The sequence below is a fragment of the Amyelois transitella genome, chromosome 9 (genome assembly GCF_032362555.1).
Source record: "Amyelois transitella isolate CPQ chromosome 9, ilAmyTran1.1, whole genome shotgun sequence".
Taxonomy (NCBI): domain Eukaryota; kingdom Metazoa; phylum Arthropoda; class Insecta; order Lepidoptera; family Pyralidae; genus Amyelois; species Amyelois transitella.
The window spans coordinates 11163017-11179584 of record NC_083512.1 but is presented as its reverse complement, the minus strand read 5'-3'; the positions used below and the strand labels follow the sequence as shown (position 1 = coordinate 11179584).

Below are 16568 nucleotides of genomic sequence, written 5' to 3'. Positions count from 1 at the left end.
TCCCACTGTTTATTAAACAAGATATGAATGAGGTAAACTGAAACTAATGTACAAACAAAAACATTTAAAAATTTAATTTAATTTGAAAGTAGGAGTTATGGGATGCATGTTTTGTATGGATAATAAATGGAAAGGAGTCAAATAAAAAAGAAAATATCATCAGTCAACGTCAAATAGCGTAAATAACATAACATAAAAATATTAAACTAATCAACCTTCACAAATGAAAGAAAAATAAGAAATTTCGATAGCAAATTAAATAGAGAAAATAAGCGAAATTTTGTTAATATTTTATATGACTTTGTAACTAAACTCTTCTGTGATAAAATAATGTTTTCCTAGTCTTTGTACTTCTCTTTATGTGGTAATAAATAATTAGTTGGCATGGCTTCGACACCGCTAAGAAGACTCTTCCATTGGGGACCGATAGCTGTTTTATGTATAATAAAGCTCATAACATGGGCTATGGTGCATTTAATTGGAATGTGGTGGCCACCAACTGAATCTGTAGGTGGAGCGGTCCATGCTGCGGTGTTTCTGTTATTTGCTGCCTCAACTTTATACTATTTCCTCCAGTCTTTAATGGAAGGACCAGGATTTGTACCATTGGGATGGAAACCAGTGAGTAAAATTTAATTTATTTGCTGATGAAAACAATCTAGTAAACTTTTATATTTGAATTGTTTCAATAGGTAGAAGTTGTTATGTAAAACCTGTATTGTTTCAGGATAAAGAAGAAGACAAAGAGTGCTTGCAGTTTTGCTCTGTGTGCAATGGTTATAAAGCACCGAGGTCACACCACTGCAGGCAATGTAAAGTATATAATTTAAATCTCATTTTTTAATTAAAATCCCTTGACTGAAATTGCATTAATGTATTTAAATAACTTAAATTTGGTATGTTTGTGCCAAGGAGTATGTACCTGAACTGAACCTAGCTAAAAGATTTTCTGAAATTACCAGAAAATTTGTTTTTTTTTACTCATAGTGGCAGACATCGTTTCATTTTTATTAATCTTTTTCATATTAATTACTGATTTTAAATATTAACAATATGTAGTCTGCTTCCAAGAAAGATGCATGTTTTTATGATGTAGATTCATATCTTGAGTTTTGGGGCAGCTCAGTTTGTCATTGTATTGATATATTTTTTTTTATTAGGTCTTTTTTTGAGTTCTTTTCTGTCTACCTTGTAAGGTACAAAGACATCATATGCGTATGTATGCAATTCGGTGCTGTGTGGTTCCCGGCACCAATACAAAAAAGAATAGGACCACTGCATCTCTTTCCCATAGATAGGTTTACGAACTTGGATTTCTTTTTTAGGCGATTGGTTAGCGACCTGTCACTATTTGAATCTCAATTCTATCATTAAGCAAAATAATTAAGCTGAATGTGGCCATTCAGTCTTTTCAAGACTGATGGCTCTGTCTACCACGCAAGGGATATAGACGTGATGTATAATTTATAGGTGGTCGCTGTGTATTGAAATTGGACCATCACTGCCCGTGGATCAACTGTTGCGTGGGCCACCTCAACCACGCCAGTTTTGTGAAGTTTCTGTTGGCAGCAGTCATTGGCTGTCTGCACGCTTCAATTGTAAGTTTGGAAAGTTTTGTTGTATTTATCACCATGTTAATGCTGCAGTGCAGTTTGTTACCGCTTCTTCTGCACTGACGCCTTGGAAGCGGCAGTAAACTTTGTTTTAAGTGATTTATTTGATGTCAACCAGTGTTGTGAAACCAAAAGATTTGACAATTATTAAGTGATATGAATGTAAATTTTGAATTTGAATTTGAGTTATAATTACAGATATATATTTTTCCAGTAACATTATTCTGGGTTAAAGAAACTTTCTCCAAGACTATTGACTCTGTCTACCTGGCAAGGGATATAGATGTGATAATATGTATTATGTTTATTAATAAACTTAATTTAATTTTTTTTAAGGTTTTATCAATCTGCATATACCACGCCATACACCGCATCTGGTACATCCACAATGGCACGGGGAGTGAACCCATGATCTACCTGACTTTAACCACTCTGCTGCTGACCCTCCTCGCTATTGGGATGGCCATTGGGGTTGTTTTAGCTGTTGGCACGTTGTTTTATTTTCAGGTGAGTCCAATGAAAATATGTATTTTCGGGTCACACTTGTTTCATAGACTATAAAGGGTTTATTCTAAAAATTACAAAAAATATATATATGTGATATACTCTGTAATGTAACCTAACACCTCGCGTTAGTTTCACTTCTCTATCTTAATTAGCTTCAGAGATATATCACATTCAGTAATAGTCAAGCATACGGATATTTTGCTCTCTATCAAAGCGGAAGGCGGTCGCGAAAAGTACATAAATCGTGTTTGAACATCAAGTCGATATTAAAACAAAAGTTTCGATATCGATTCCCATTTGGGGGCCGACTCGTCATACGTATCCGGCTAAACCCTTTTCATTTGTTGCAATCCTAAATACAGATAATCACGTCTTTATCCCTTGCGGGGTAGACAGGGCCAACAGACTTAATAAGACTGAAAGGCCTTATTCGGCTGTATAGCTTTATGATGGAATTGAGATTCAAATATAAATATATATGTTACAGTTAAAACTAGTTTTTAGATAGAACGCGTTTTCCCTAGTTAGAACTAGTTTTTACTAAATGCCTTTGTTAAAACTAGAATTAACTAATGCCCAAAATTAAATATCAGTTAAAACTAGTTCTTACTAGACAACACGCGTTTTTACTCGGACATAGCTTCATTATGATAATTTTAGTCTTTTTCATATAAACTATAGTTAATTTTACAATTTTAAACATACTAATTATGTGTAATCTTCGCGGAAGGGGCATGGTCTTAACCTATGTATTTTTATAATTGTCATTTCAGATCCGTAGCATTCTCAAGAACCAAACTACAATCGAAGACTGGATAATGGAGAAGGCTGTGTGCCGTCACATGGAACAAGGTCTCAGGCCCTTCGTCTTCCCTTACGACCTCGGTAGGAAGAGGAACTTCGAAATGGTGTTCAGTGCGGGCTATGATGGTATACACTGGCCAGTGAGAGATGGTTGCGGGGAATATGATCTTACTGTAAGTGATGTACTGTACATACATACATATAGGCACGTCTATAGCCCTAGCGGGGTAGACAGAGCCAACAGTCTTGAAATGACACGTTCAGCTGTTTGGCTTAATGATAGAATTGAGATTTAAGTAGTGACAGGTTGATAGCCCATCGCCTAAAGGAGGAATACACGAAGTGACTTCCATCTGACCTCCGCATTCTTTGCAGGTAATCCTCACCCTTATAAGATCTATGGTTACTGGGTATGATCGTGCATGTCAAATATTACTTATAATAATGACGGCCTCTGTGGCGCAGCGGTACTACGCTTGTCTGTGACACCGGAGGTCCCGGGTTCGAATCCCGGCCAAGGCATGATGAGAAAATAACTTTTTCTGATTGGCCTGGGACTGGATGTTTATCTATATAAGTATTTATTATAAAGTATAGTATCGTTGAGTTAGTATCGCGTAACACAAGTCTCGAACTTACATCGAGGCTAACTCAATCTGTGTTATATGTCAAAAAAGAAATTATAATTAAAGGTACTCTCTATTGATCTTTTAACCCTAGAATAGTATTATTGACTATATCACAGAAGGCTATTGCACAGTCACCTTGCTAACCGTGTGGTTCCCGGCACCAACAGAAAAAAGGATAGGATCACTCCATATATTTTCCAAGGCTGTCGTGAAAGGCGACTAAGGGATAGGCTTATAAGCTTGAGATTCCTCTTGAAGGCGACGGGCTTACAACCTGTCACTATTTGAGTCTCAATTCCATCATTAAGCCGAGCAGCTGAACGCGGCCATTCAGTCTTTTCGTTACTATTGGCTCTGTCTACCCCGTGAGGGATATAGACGTGACTATACTGTATGTATAAAAAAAAAACATTACACATTTGTAACTAGAATTAAGTTTTTGGGTAGGTAAAGTAATACCATTGTTAAGGAAGAGCGTGGCTTTCTGATACAGGTGTTTCTCACTTAATAGAAGGTCACAAATACTTGTTTTATACTGTACCACTTTGTTAAACTAATAAAATATTTTCATTTTAATTTTTTTCATGTACCATCAGCTCGAGCAGCTATCTCAGAAGCGGGACAAGCTGTCCCGGTCCCGCTTGTACCGCTGCGTGTCGCGCTACTCGGGCCGCTGGCTGCCGCTGCTGCAGTCCCCCAGGGCTGCGCTGGCGGCGCCCTGCAGCACGGAGCCGCGACTGCCGCTCCGCGAGGGGGACTCTGTCAGGGTCACCAGGCAGAGGAGGTGAGTGTCGCTGTCACCTGTAGCGGGAGCGATGATTCGGCTCGACCGCCACCAAAGAGAAGATCTTCCGCCAGGCTGGTGTGACGCCTGGGGAACCGCGCGACAGACGATGTTGTGTCGGAGGTTGTATATATAGTTTTATATTAGTTATTAAGCTTAAGCAACTGCGCATACGCGTTTAGGATGCTAAGTTGGAACAATTTTAATTATTAAGAAACCTTGTATCTTATTAGTTAGTGTCTGTTGTGTTGCCTAATAAATAAATAAATAAATAAATCCGTGAAATCTTTGTAATCGCGATTTAGATTCTTCGCTGCTATTGGTTGAGCGCGTCAATTTCTTCGCGATGATTGACAGTTGTTGTGAGATTGGATGTTGTGACGAGTGGCGTAGAGATGTCGCCACACACCGTTGATGTATGATGCGTTTGTGATGTTTAGTTTTTTATGTACTTACCTACATATAGTCACGTCTATATCTTTTGCGGGGTAGACAGAGCCAACAGTCTTGAATAGACTGATAGGCCACGTTCAGCTGTTTGGCTTAATGATAGAATTGAGATTCAAATAGTGACAAGGTGTTAGCCTGTCGCCTAAAAGAAGAATTCCAAGTTTATAAGCCTATCCCTTAGTCGCCTTTTACGATATCCATGGGAAAGAGCTCAAGAGGTAGTAAATTTAATTTTAAGTAACTCATTTGACGTCAACCAATGTTGTGAAACCAAAAGATGACAATTATTAAGTGATATGAAGTGTCTTATAATCTACACTAATATTGTAAAGCTGAAGAGTTTCTTTATTTGAACGCGCTAATCTCAGGAACTACTGATTCCAATTGAAAAAATATTTTTGTGTTGAATAGACCATTTATCGAGGAAGGCTTTAGGCTTTATACTCGTAACATAACGCTGCAACTATTTGGAGCGTAAGAAATAATGGGAAATTTGAAGAAAAATGGGGTAAATTATTCGTCCTTGAGGGCTTCAATGATGTCCAAAATAACAATTCCACGCGGACGAAGTCGCGGACACTGCTAGTAATTTGATAAACCGAGACATATATATATATATTTTTCAAATTTCTTACAATCCAACTTCTTGATAGTGTATCGCAATCATTTATTGCAACCAAGAGTAATTCTTACATTATTAATACATAGAGAGAAATTACACAAATGCCGTTTGTGTGGCAGACTCAGGACCCTGGTCATCTTTGGTATTAGCTGGAACTCGAAAGGATGTAACTAAGATGAGTCGAGTGGCTTTCTCGCGCATCTGTTTCAATTAAAACTGAAGATAGGCCATCTGAAATAAACTCTTAATAGTGACTTTGTGTCAGCTAGTATTGAATAAAATTTTTGAATTTGTAAAACTTGTTTACAGGTATTGGTTGTTCGGGGAGAAGCTGACGGGGTCCGGGGAGGGTCGCGGGCCCCGGGGCTGGTTCCCGCGGGAATGCGCGGCGCCGGCCGAGCGCTCCCGCGGGAACCACGCCAAGCCCGACTAGCGGTGAGTCACCACAATCGTTACACTCAATTGTAGTAAATTTGGCTCTCAGGGTAACATTGATCCACACTATTTTTGTAATAACATTTATTTATCAAAATATTACAAAATATTCACAACAGCTTCGTCAACATTTTTGTAATTACTTTGATTAAATCACTACATAGTATAAAACAAAGTCGCTATTTTAGTCTGTTTGTCTGTATGCTTAAATCTTTAAAATTACGCAACGGATTTTGATGCGGTTTTTTGTAACAGGTAGAGTGATTCAAGAGGAAGGTTTTTATGTATAATGTTTTCCGAATTTTGCACCCGTGCGAAGCCGGGGCGGGTCGCTAGTTATCGATAAAAAGTATGAATTAATATTGAAATTTAAATTGTTGATATGAAATACGATAGAAAAATGATGAGTAAAGTACTTGAAACGGAAGATAACGAAAAATACGAGGGATAATGTTACCCGGAAAAGGACCAAAGTTACCCGAATTCACTGTAACATAATAGATGTTTAAGAAGTTGATAAGGTATGAATGAAATCTAGGATCCCGGGTACATAGTGGGACCTATCAGGCTTCTGGAGATTGTTGGCTCTGTCTACTCTGTAATGGATAGATATATAGTTATATTTATGTATTCACGTAAGTAAGTATAAAATATATGCCAATGGGCTAGACCTACCAGGCTTCTTGAGATTGTTGGCTCTCTCTACCCCGCAAGGGATATAGATGTAACTATGTATGCATGAACATCTCTACATACCTCCGTAGCATGGCACGCGCAACGCCTTTTTGTATCGCGCGAAAAAACTGTCGCTGTTTCGCTCTTTATACATGCATACATACACACACACAAACATACACATAATCACGTTTATATCCCTTGCGGGGTAGACAGAGCCAACAGTCTTGAAAAGACTCATAGGCCACGTTCAGCTGTTTGGCTTTATGATAGACAAGTTCCTCGAAATGTAATTAAAAAATTAATAAATAATTAATTTTATTAAAATGAATAAATTAATATATTGTTACTTTATTTAATAGGTGCAGTATTTACCAAGTCAACTCGGATGATGACCCAACATTCAGACTAGTCTGAATTCGGTGAAACAAGATTTACGGTCTTATTTTTTAAAAATGTATATTTTTACTAGTTGTCCCGGCAAACGTTTTTTTGCCATATAAATAAGTTTCAAGTAATTTCTAGTTAAAATAAATGTCAAGGACAGGTGGACTACCCTTATCACTAAGGGATATGAAAAATAGATGTTGGCCGATTCTCAGAATTAATCAATATACCTACCTACTCACAAAATTTCATGAGAATCGGTCGAGCCGTTTCGGAGGAGTACAGGAACGAACATTGTGACACGATAATTTTATATATAAGATATTTATGACGTGAGATATAAAACAGGTAAATATAAGGTATAAAACATTTGTAAATAAGTGAACAATTTGTCTCTCGTGATTTATGTCATGACGTTTTTAAAAATAAATCCCTACTAATTTTATAAATGCGAAAGTAACTATGTCTCTCTGTTACGCTTTCACGCCTAAACAACTGAACTGATTTTGATGAAATTTGCTAAAGATATAGTTGAGCCTGAGAAAGAAAATATATTAAAACATTTAATGCAAAAAAAAAGAAAAACGCGGACGAAGACGCGAGTAAAATGTATAATTTATATTCGCCAATAAACCACAGAGATGCAATGACAACATTATGACATCAACTATCAGTTAGATCATATTTACTAGAATTTATCACTTTTTTAGTCCTTAGTTATTCCAAATTCTATGAATAGAATTCATATTCTGTTTATTTCTAACAGATATTGTAAAAGACAAGTATATAATACAGTACCGTGTGGTTCCCAGCACTTTAGAATAGTACCACTCAAACTCTCTCTCGTTGATGTCGTAAAAGGCGACTGAGGAATAGGCTAATAAACTTGGGATTCTTCTTTTAGGCGACGGGCAATCAACATGTCACTATTTAAATCTCATCTCAATTCTATCATAAAGCCATAAGAAGAATTCCAAGTTTGTAATCCTATCTCTCAGTCGCCTTTAACGACATCCATGGGAATGAGACGGAGTGGTCCTACTCTTTTTTTTTATTGGTGCCGGGAACCACACGATTTACGTGATTGATTATATTTGTATATGTGTAAAACAGATTTTGATCTTTATAATTTCAGTCGCTTTATCATCGAGGTATTAAACTTTAAGACTTGTAAGACTAAATAAAGATATTTTTTTTGTATTTTTATAATTTAACCAGTCACTTGTTTACGCTTTTAACTTTTAAATCCGTGAGAGTGTTTCCGTAAATAATTACGGAGGTGTGGAACTGAAAATCGGGGTTATAATTGGTTCTAAGTAATGTATAAAGTTTTTTTTATTTTTTCAATAGGTAAGATTGTTTAGACTCTGCCTACCCCGCAAGGGATATAGACGTGATTATATGAATGAATGAATGAATGAATTGTTATTTGAATGAACGTATGAACGAAACATGTGAAACTCCAGAATTAGATTCGTAACTACAAATAAAGTGAGTGTGTTCTATTTTTTAATGTAAATAGTAAACGTGTAATGTGTAAATATTTGTATCTTAATATACTTATTGTATACATATATATTGTTTTTTTTATCCACAGGCACCTAATGTAGGTACCTAAACTAGTGTAAGTGTTTACCTACATTGTATACGCTTGGTTCAGAGTAGGAGAGGCTGGTAATCTGACATATAGGTTTACCTAGTACGAGACACCAGTCTCTCACATAGATAATTATGTTGTAACTGCATGGTTCATCCTACTTCTAATTTTTGAACTGTGCAACTCTTTGTGGGAGTAGAAAAGTAAAGATTTATTATTATTATACAGAATAAAGTTTTAAAAAAACTTTGGTCTGTTTTAGAATTTTCCCATGATTGAAGACTATCTAAATGCTGAAATGAAAAAATCACTTGTATCTAAGTGTAAAACGTTTATTGTGCAATAAAAATAAATTAAATCATACTGTTACAAGAAGCACAATTAAGATAAAACTCTTAAATAGTTAGCTTACATTACAATTGCAATTTTAATCTTAAATCTGATATTACAGTTGTAATTCTAGCCTTACGAATGTTATTATCACGAATATTAATAATGTAATAAATGCATATATTAGCTTACAGATAAACAAACTTTACATTTCAGTGTTGAAAGATTTTTCAAAAGTTTGTACTGTTAATCAAGCCACCGTTCACGCTATCTTAGAATTAAAAATGTTTAAACTTATAGTTAAAAGGGTATTACAAAGTCTGATTACTCAAAATGGAACAGCCTTTCTTTTTCAGACGAGACGCGCTACGATTTTTTGTGGCGTTTAAAACTATCGCCGTCCCGTTTAACGTTATAATAAAAAGCGAAACAACGATAGTTTTCCGCGCGATATAAACTGCGTCGCGCGTGCCTGCTACGGCTGGTCAAATATATCTCATAAACATTATGTAATTCTACGATCAAGCAAAGCCAAGAATGAACAAAAAATATATGTTCACATGTTTAAAGTGAACTGAACTGAATCGGTCTTTTCACGAGCATTCCAAAATTAAAAAAATTTAAAACTTAATTTACGTTACAACTTCTTTTTTTAGTCCTTAGTGTAATATTTTTCCTGAAAACAATTCATACGTGTTATCTAGATTAATAACACTTTTGTAAACGCCAAGACGCATAATATAACCTCAAAACTTCTGACGTCAACGCATCCAATACCGTATATAGCAATCAGATTTCCCTCTCTAATCTCGATTCTAGTATCTAATATTCGTTTTCCTCATCCAGTTCGCCCTCAGTGGAGTCCACTCCGACCTCCTCGTAGTCTTTCTCCAAGGCGGCGAGGTCCTCCCGGGCCTCGGAGAACTCCCCCTCCTCCATGCCCTCACCCACGTACCAGTGGACGAAGGCGCGCTTAGCGTACATCAGGTCGAATTTGTGGTCCAGTCTGAAATTAATTTTTTTGAGAATTTCATGTCGTCTAGTTAACTAATATTGTTGATGCGTGGGCTAACTGTAACAACCCGAAGTTTAATTAATCTAAGCCCTAGTTTGACTGGCTTTGGAGGAAGACCCCGTTTACAATTTAGATAAGATTTTTGGCGTGTTATTCGCGGACCAAAAACAGATGCATCATAAAAGATGTCCGACATTTCAAATAAAAAATTCCGTTTCTTCATTTATTCTTATTCTTCATTTATTTCCATTTCTAGTCCCAAGGCACCTGGTAGAAAGATGAACAAGGTGTCATCATAGAGTATTTTCGATTGCACCCTCTCACCCTTGTTTAGGTGGGTTTTTCGCTAAAGATATCATATCATGCAATTTTCACAAGGTTAACCATCGACCCCCGGCTGATAACATAGTCCTTGGTTCCTCAAACCAAGGAGCCCTTGCGCCACCTATTACACCCACTTTTTGGCTTCATCGTGGACAGTTTTCCCAGATGGTGTGGGCCTGTTTTTCTGTGCGGCAGTTCTTCATTCTATTTTTAACATACATACATAGATACATATGGTCACGTCTATATTCCTTGAGGGGTAGACAGAGCCAACAGTCTTGAAAAAACTGAATGGTCACGTTCAGCTATTTGGCTTAATGATAGAATTGAGATTCAAATAGTGACAGGTTGCTAACCCATCGCCTAAAAAAGAACCGGCACCAATACAAAAAAGAATAGGACCATGGATGTCGTAAAAGGCGACTAAGGGATAGGCCTACAAACTTGGGATTCTTTTTTAGGCGTTGGGCTAGCAACCACTGTCACTATTTGAATCTCAATTCTATCATTGAGCCAAACAGCTGAACGTGGCCACTCAGTCTTTTCAAGACAGTCGGCTCTGTCTACCCCGCAAGGGATATGGACGTGACCATATGTATGTATGAAGGCAGCACTGACCTGGCCCAAGCTTCGGCAATGGCGGTGGTGTTGGACAACATGCAGACTGCACGTTGCACCTTCGCAAGGTCTCCGCCCGGCACCACGGTCGGCGGCTGGTAGTTGATGCCGACCTGCGAATTAAAGTTTCTTGAAATTTTCGTTTGAGGAATCTCTAGACTGGACAGTGTAAATTCTAGGAAATAGTTACACTGTCCAGTCTAGAGATTTCTTAAGTCTGTTGGTGGCTATAGCATGGCTGATGCCGGGTTCCCGGCATCAGTACAAAAAAAGAAATAGGACCACTCCATCTCTTTCCCATGGATGTTGTAAAAGACGACTAAGGGATATGCTTACAAACTTGGGATTCTTTTTTTTTTGGCGATGGGCTAGCAACCTGTCACTATTTGAATCTCAATTCTATCATTAAGCCAATTAGCTGAGCGTAGCTTATATTATTAACGTGGCCTATCAGTCTTTTCAAGACTGTTGGCTCTGTTTACCCCACAAGGGATATAGATGTTACCATATGTATGTATGTATGTATGGAATTCTAGTAAATTGTTACTGTCAAGTCTAGAAATTTCTTAAATCTGTTGGTCACGCACACAGCTGATAAGACGGGTCTTAGCTTACAATGCGATACACACTCAATTTGATCGCAAAAGTTGTTCTTAATGTAATATGTTATGGTCTAAATAGTTAGCTAATTAAGGCTTTTCTATTGAATCGGGTTTATTAAACCTATACAAATAGAAAAGTTGGATTCAATAAATAAAATATACGCGACAATTTTCATTAATTACATATGTGCAAAATCAATTATTTCCGTGGTATAAATTCATTATGGCAACATCTTTTGCCGAGAATATTTTTTTTTCTTTTATTTGTCCACAATCTTTCAAGTATTTTGCTATAAGTAGGTAATTCTATTATGATAATGCAATTTCAAAGATTGTAAGAGACTGGTTTTACTAGATAGTACGTAGGTACCTAGTTACTGAAACTCTGTCAGAATGATGTGACACTGAAACTTACATTCTCCTACTTGACGGCCTCTGTAGCGCAGCGGTAATACGCTTATCTGTGACACCGGAGGTCCCGGGTTCGAATTCCGGCCAGAGCATGATGAGAAACGAACTTTTTCTGATTGGCCTGGGTCTTGGATGTTTATACATACATACATACATTAGGTCACGTCTATATCCCTTGTGGGGTAGACAGAGCCAACAGTCTTGAAAAGACTGATAGGCCACGCTCAGCTATTTGGCTTAATGATAGAATTGAGATTCAAATAGTGACAGGTTGCTAGCCCATCGCCTAAAAAAAAGAAACCCAAGTTTATAAGCCTATCCCTTAGTCGCGTTTTACGATATCCATGGGAATGAGATGGAGTGGTCCTATTATTTTTTGTACTGCTGCCGGGAACCACACGGCACGCATTGGATGTTTATCTATATAAGTATTTATTATAAAATATAGTATCGTTGAGTTAATATCTCGTAACACAAGTCTCGAACTTACTACGAGGCTAACTCAATCAGTGTAATTTGTCCCGTATATAATATTTATTTACTAACTACCATATAAATAGGCTCACCTTGAATCCTGTGGGGCACCAGTCCACGAACTGGATGGTCCTCTTGGTCTTAATGGTAGCAATGGCGGCATTCACGTCCTTGGGTACCACGTCTCCTCTGAAATTCAAGACAAGAAAGATATCATTAGGAAATTGATTGCTAAGTATTGTATTCTTGATACAAGTAGGTACTATTAGGTAACACATGTACTGCATTATCAGAACTACATTTTTTAAATTGTGGTAAACATCACAGATCTTTTCTAGTGCCGTGCTGTTCCCGGCACCAATATAAAAAAAAGAATAGTACCTTTCCATCTCTTTCCCATGGATATCGTAAAGTGCGACTAAGGGATAGGCTAATAAACATGGAATTCTTCCTGTGAGCACTGGACTAGCAACCTGTCATTATTTGAATCTCCATTATTATAGGTATTATTTGAATTTCAGGATAATATTATGTTTTATTACTTGTGTAATAAACTTAACTAAACTCCGGCACAAACACACATCCACACATTCTCACAAACTATCCCATTTATAATAAACTTAGGTAAGAAAAGGAGTAGTATCACACAACTATGTAGATAAAACATTGGTACCTGTACAACATACAGCAAGCCATGTATTTGCCGTGACGCGGGTCGCATTTTACCATCTGTAACAAAAAAAGGCAACATAAATACATATAGTCACGTCTATATCCCTTGCGGGTTAGACAGAGCCAACAGTCTTGAAGACTGAAAGGCCACGTTCAGCTGTACGACTTAATGATAGAATTGAGATGCAAATAGTGACAGGTTGCTAGTCTCTCGCCTAAAAGAAGAATACCAAATTAATAAGCCTATCCCTTAGTCGCCTTTTACGACATCCATTGGAAAGAGATGGAGTGGTCCTATTCTTTCTTTTCTAATGGTGCCGGAAATCACACGGCACACATATAAATACATATAGTCACGTCTATATCCCTTGCGGGGTAGACAGAGCCAACTGTCTTGAAGACTGAAAGGCCACGCTCAGCTGTACGACTTAATGATAGAATTGAGATTCAAATATTGACATGTTGCTAGCCTAGACAAGAGAAATACCAAAATAATACGCCTATCAATAACCGCCTTTTATGACATCCATTGGAAAGATGTGGAGTGGATCTAAACTGGACCAAAATTATTCGAACGTAGGTAATTAGGTAAAAAAGAAATAAGTTCTGGTCCACTCTTCGGGTTGCTTAGTTAGTCAGAACAGTAGATCTGTGTAAAACCCTGTACCTCGTTTCTGATAAAATGCTCCGGAAACTTACTATCCAACACTTTATTCTGGTCTAGTCTTTGGTACGCGACGGTCCGATGCACAACAACAAATGCACCACAAACACATTTAGTTGATAAACATACATAAAGAATTTAATGCACCGACGGATTCGAACGATGATTATACCTGGTTGGCTGGCTCGAAGCAAGCGTTGGTAATCTCTGCGACAGTGAGCTGTTCATGGTAGGCCTTCTCAGCGGATATGACGGGCGCGTACGTGGCCAGCGGAAAGTGGATGCGGGGGTACGGCACCAAATTAGTCTGGAACTCTGTCAGGTCCACGTTCAGGGCGCCGTCGAAACGGAGAGAAGCTGTGATTGAGGACACAATCTGGAAAGTTTGGTTAACTTTTACTCCTAGTAGGTAATAAGTAAGTATATAGAATCTGGAATGAAAAACTTTTGTGAAGAAAATATCAGTCATTGGGAACCATGACTTCAAAAGCGGTATATTTGTTTGAGGTTGGTAGTGTTCGTTTGACCTGTCTGGCTGGTGTTGGCATCCTAAAGCTGGGTTAAATTACTTATGTATCATGAAGTGGTTCATATTTCTGTCTTAATTTAAAGAGAATACCCATGTTATCGCAGAAAGAATATAAGTATTACTTGATGTGTTCACAGTTCCATTTACATTTTTGCGGGTAAAACATTGACGTACTATAATTATATTGATATTTATATATATTTATTGATCGAAGGGGTAAAACGAATAATAATAAGATGATTCATACTTGTCCAATAAGCCTGTTGAGGTTGGTGTACGTGGGTCTCTCGATGTCGAGGTTTCTCCGGCAGATGTCGTAGATGGCCTCGTTGTCCACCATGAAGGCGCAGTCCGAGTGCTCCAGGGTCGTGTGGGTTGTCAGGATAGAGTTATAAGGCTCCACCACCGCTGTCGACACCTGTAGATGAAAATATTTAATAGCTTAGCTCACGTAGATATAGTAGAAGTTTACTGTATCTTAATTCCTAAAAAAGGACTGTTTAACCCCACAACAACTCAGTTTTTTTCTGAGGGCTCTATATTATTCTGAATATAAAATCTTGACAATTTGACGTTTCACCGTTGCGGTTTCCTTGGGGAAGGCCCTAGGAGTTAGTTACGATCACAGATTGTACACTTTATTACCAAGACTTGCAATAAAGTAGTGGTATACCTCAAGGAAATTCACTTGGCCCACTGTTATTTAGATTAAGTTACTTTATATATAAAAAGAGATTTATATTAAAATTTGGATTACCTGAGGCGCGGGGTAGATGGAGAACTCAAGCTTGGATTTCTTGCCGTAGTCGACGGAGAGCCTCTCCATCAGCAGGGAGGTGAATCCGGAGCCGGTGCCGCCGCCGAAAGAGTGGAACACCAAGAAACCCTAGAAACAAAAAATTCTTCGATTAATTTTTGTTAAGTAGTTCTAAAACTATGGATTCTAAAGAAGAGTTTGAGATATAAGTACTTAGTTACTTCCGAAATGCCTATCTAAATTAAGTGTTTCATCTTTCTTAGTCTTAACCATGGATCCAATACGGGTTAGGTTTACCTGCAAAGGCTTTTGCATATAAGATGGGATTCGCTTCGTACAAAAACCTGAGTCACCCAATCTAGAATCCATGGTCAAAGGTCAACCCCGGGTTCCTCTCCAGAATGGTGAAGATTCAACCTGCCAGGAGGAAGAAGATGGAAAGCAGTAATACCTGAAGTCCTGTGCACTGGTCTGCGAGTTTCCTGATCCTGTCGAGGACGACATCAACGATCTCCTTGCCAATGGTGTAGTGCCCCCTGGCGTAGTTGTTCGCGGCATCTTCCTTGCCAGTGATAAGTTGTTCTGGGTGAAACAACTGACGGTAGGTGCCAGTGCGCACCTCGTCTGGAAGGGAGATAGTATCGTCAATATCTTTCATCTTAAATATAAATATATATTGTATACTAGCTGTCCCGGCAGACGTTATTTTGCCATATAAATCACTTTCAAGTAATTTCTAGTTAAAAAAAAATGTTAAGTGTGGACAACCCTTAACACTTAGGGGTATGAAAAATAGATGTTAGCCGATTCTCAGACCTACTGAATATGCATGCAAAATTTGGTTAAAATCGGTAAAGCCGTTTCGGAGGAGTACGGAGGCAAACATTGTGACACGAGAATTTTATATATAAGAAGATTGTAGCGAGAGCGATGGTTCGGCTCGACCGCCACCAAAGGGAAGATCTTCCGCCAGGCTAGGTTTTGTGCCTGGGGAACCGCGCGACAGACGATGTTGTGTCGGATATTCTTCAATCCGTAAAATCTTTGCTTGCGCGATTTCGGTTTCGCTGTTTTTGACTGATAGCGTCGCGTGATTTTATTTTAGTGACTTGTGGCGTATAGATTTCGCCACAATATAAATAAAAACATATGGGACAAATTACACAGATTGAGTAATTTGTCCCGTAGTAGAAGTAAGTTCGAGACTTGTGTTACGAGATACTAACTCAACGATACTATATTTTAATAGCTGTACCGGCAAACGTTGTTTTGCCATATAAATATTTTTTAAGTAATTTCTAGTTAAAAAGAAATGTTAAGAGTGGACAACCCTTATCACTAAGGGGTATGAAAAATAGATGTTGGCCGATTCTCAAACCTCAATATGCTCACAAAATTTCATGAGAATCGGTCAAGTCGTTTCACATGACCCGAATGAAAACCCTGCGTACTTTATTCCTTTTTATTTTCTCCATTAAGTTGAGTTTTGTTGATTTAACCTAATTAGTTTAATGTTTTAATTACAAAACAATTTAATGTGTCGATAATGCTAACTGAGTAAACTTATGTTTAAAACAAGCGTTATTGACTACTGAACTTATAACAAACTGTCATTCAAAAACATACATACATATAATCACGTCTATATCCCTTGCGGGGTAGGCAGAGC

The 16568-nt window shown here is 37.8% G+C and overlaps 2 protein-coding genes across 2 annotated transcripts in view; one reads left to right on the top strand and one right to left on the bottom strand.

The window, feature by feature from the left end:
- Window positions 1-156: 156 nt before the first annotated feature.
- Window positions 157-7548, top strand: LOC106132487 (palmitoyltransferase ZDHHC6). Its single transcript, XM_013331914.2, has 8 exons — window positions 157-621; window positions 728-812; window positions 1471-1598; window positions 1950-2120; window positions 2894-3097; window positions 4150-4337; window positions 5719-5844; window positions 6882-7548. The coding sequence occupies exons 1-7, from the start codon at window positions 385-387 to the stop codon at window positions 5840-5842; spliced, it is 1137 nt and encodes a 378-aa protein (XP_013187368.1). The 5' UTR covers window positions 157-384; the 3' UTR covers window positions 5843-5844; window positions 6882-7548.
- Window positions 7549-8838: 1290 nt separating this feature from the next.
- LOC106132486 (tubulin alpha-1A chain) overlaps window positions 8839-16568 on the bottom strand; it is a 32703-nt gene continuing 24973 nt past the window's right edge. Inside the window, exons 3-10 of the mRNA XM_013331913.2 lie at window positions 15351-15523; window positions 14900-15028; window positions 14390-14560; window positions 13786-13989; window positions 12951-13006; window positions 12370-12466; window positions 10791-10903; window positions 8839-9839 (exon numbers count right to left, since the gene is read on the bottom strand). Of these exons, the coding sequence (XP_013187367.1) occupies window positions 9656-9839; window positions 10791-10903; window positions 12370-12466; window positions 12951-13006; window positions 13786-13989; window positions 14390-14560; window positions 14900-15028; window positions 15351-15523 (1127 nt within the window). The 3' untranslated portion in view covers window positions 8839-9655. The remainder of the gene's footprint in view (window positions 9840-10790; window positions 10904-12369; window positions 12467-12950; window positions 13007-13785; window positions 13990-14389; window positions 14561-14899; window positions 15029-15350; window positions 15524-16568) is intronic.

Excerpts from the sequence above, each read along its gene's own strand:
- LOC106132487 (XM_013331914.2), top strand. The coding sequence starts at position 385 with ATGGCTTCGACACCGCTAAGAAGACTCTTCCATTGGGGACCGATAGCT. Across the intron at positions 1,599-1,949 it reads GCTGTCTGCACGCTTCAATT|GTTTTATCAATCTGCATATA; the intron begins GTAAGTTTGGAA and ends ATTTTTTTTAAG. Across the intron at positions 2,121-2,893 it reads GCACGTTGTTTTATTTTCAG|ATCCGTAGCATTCTCAAGAA; the intron begins GTGAGTCCAATG and ends TTGTCATTTCAG.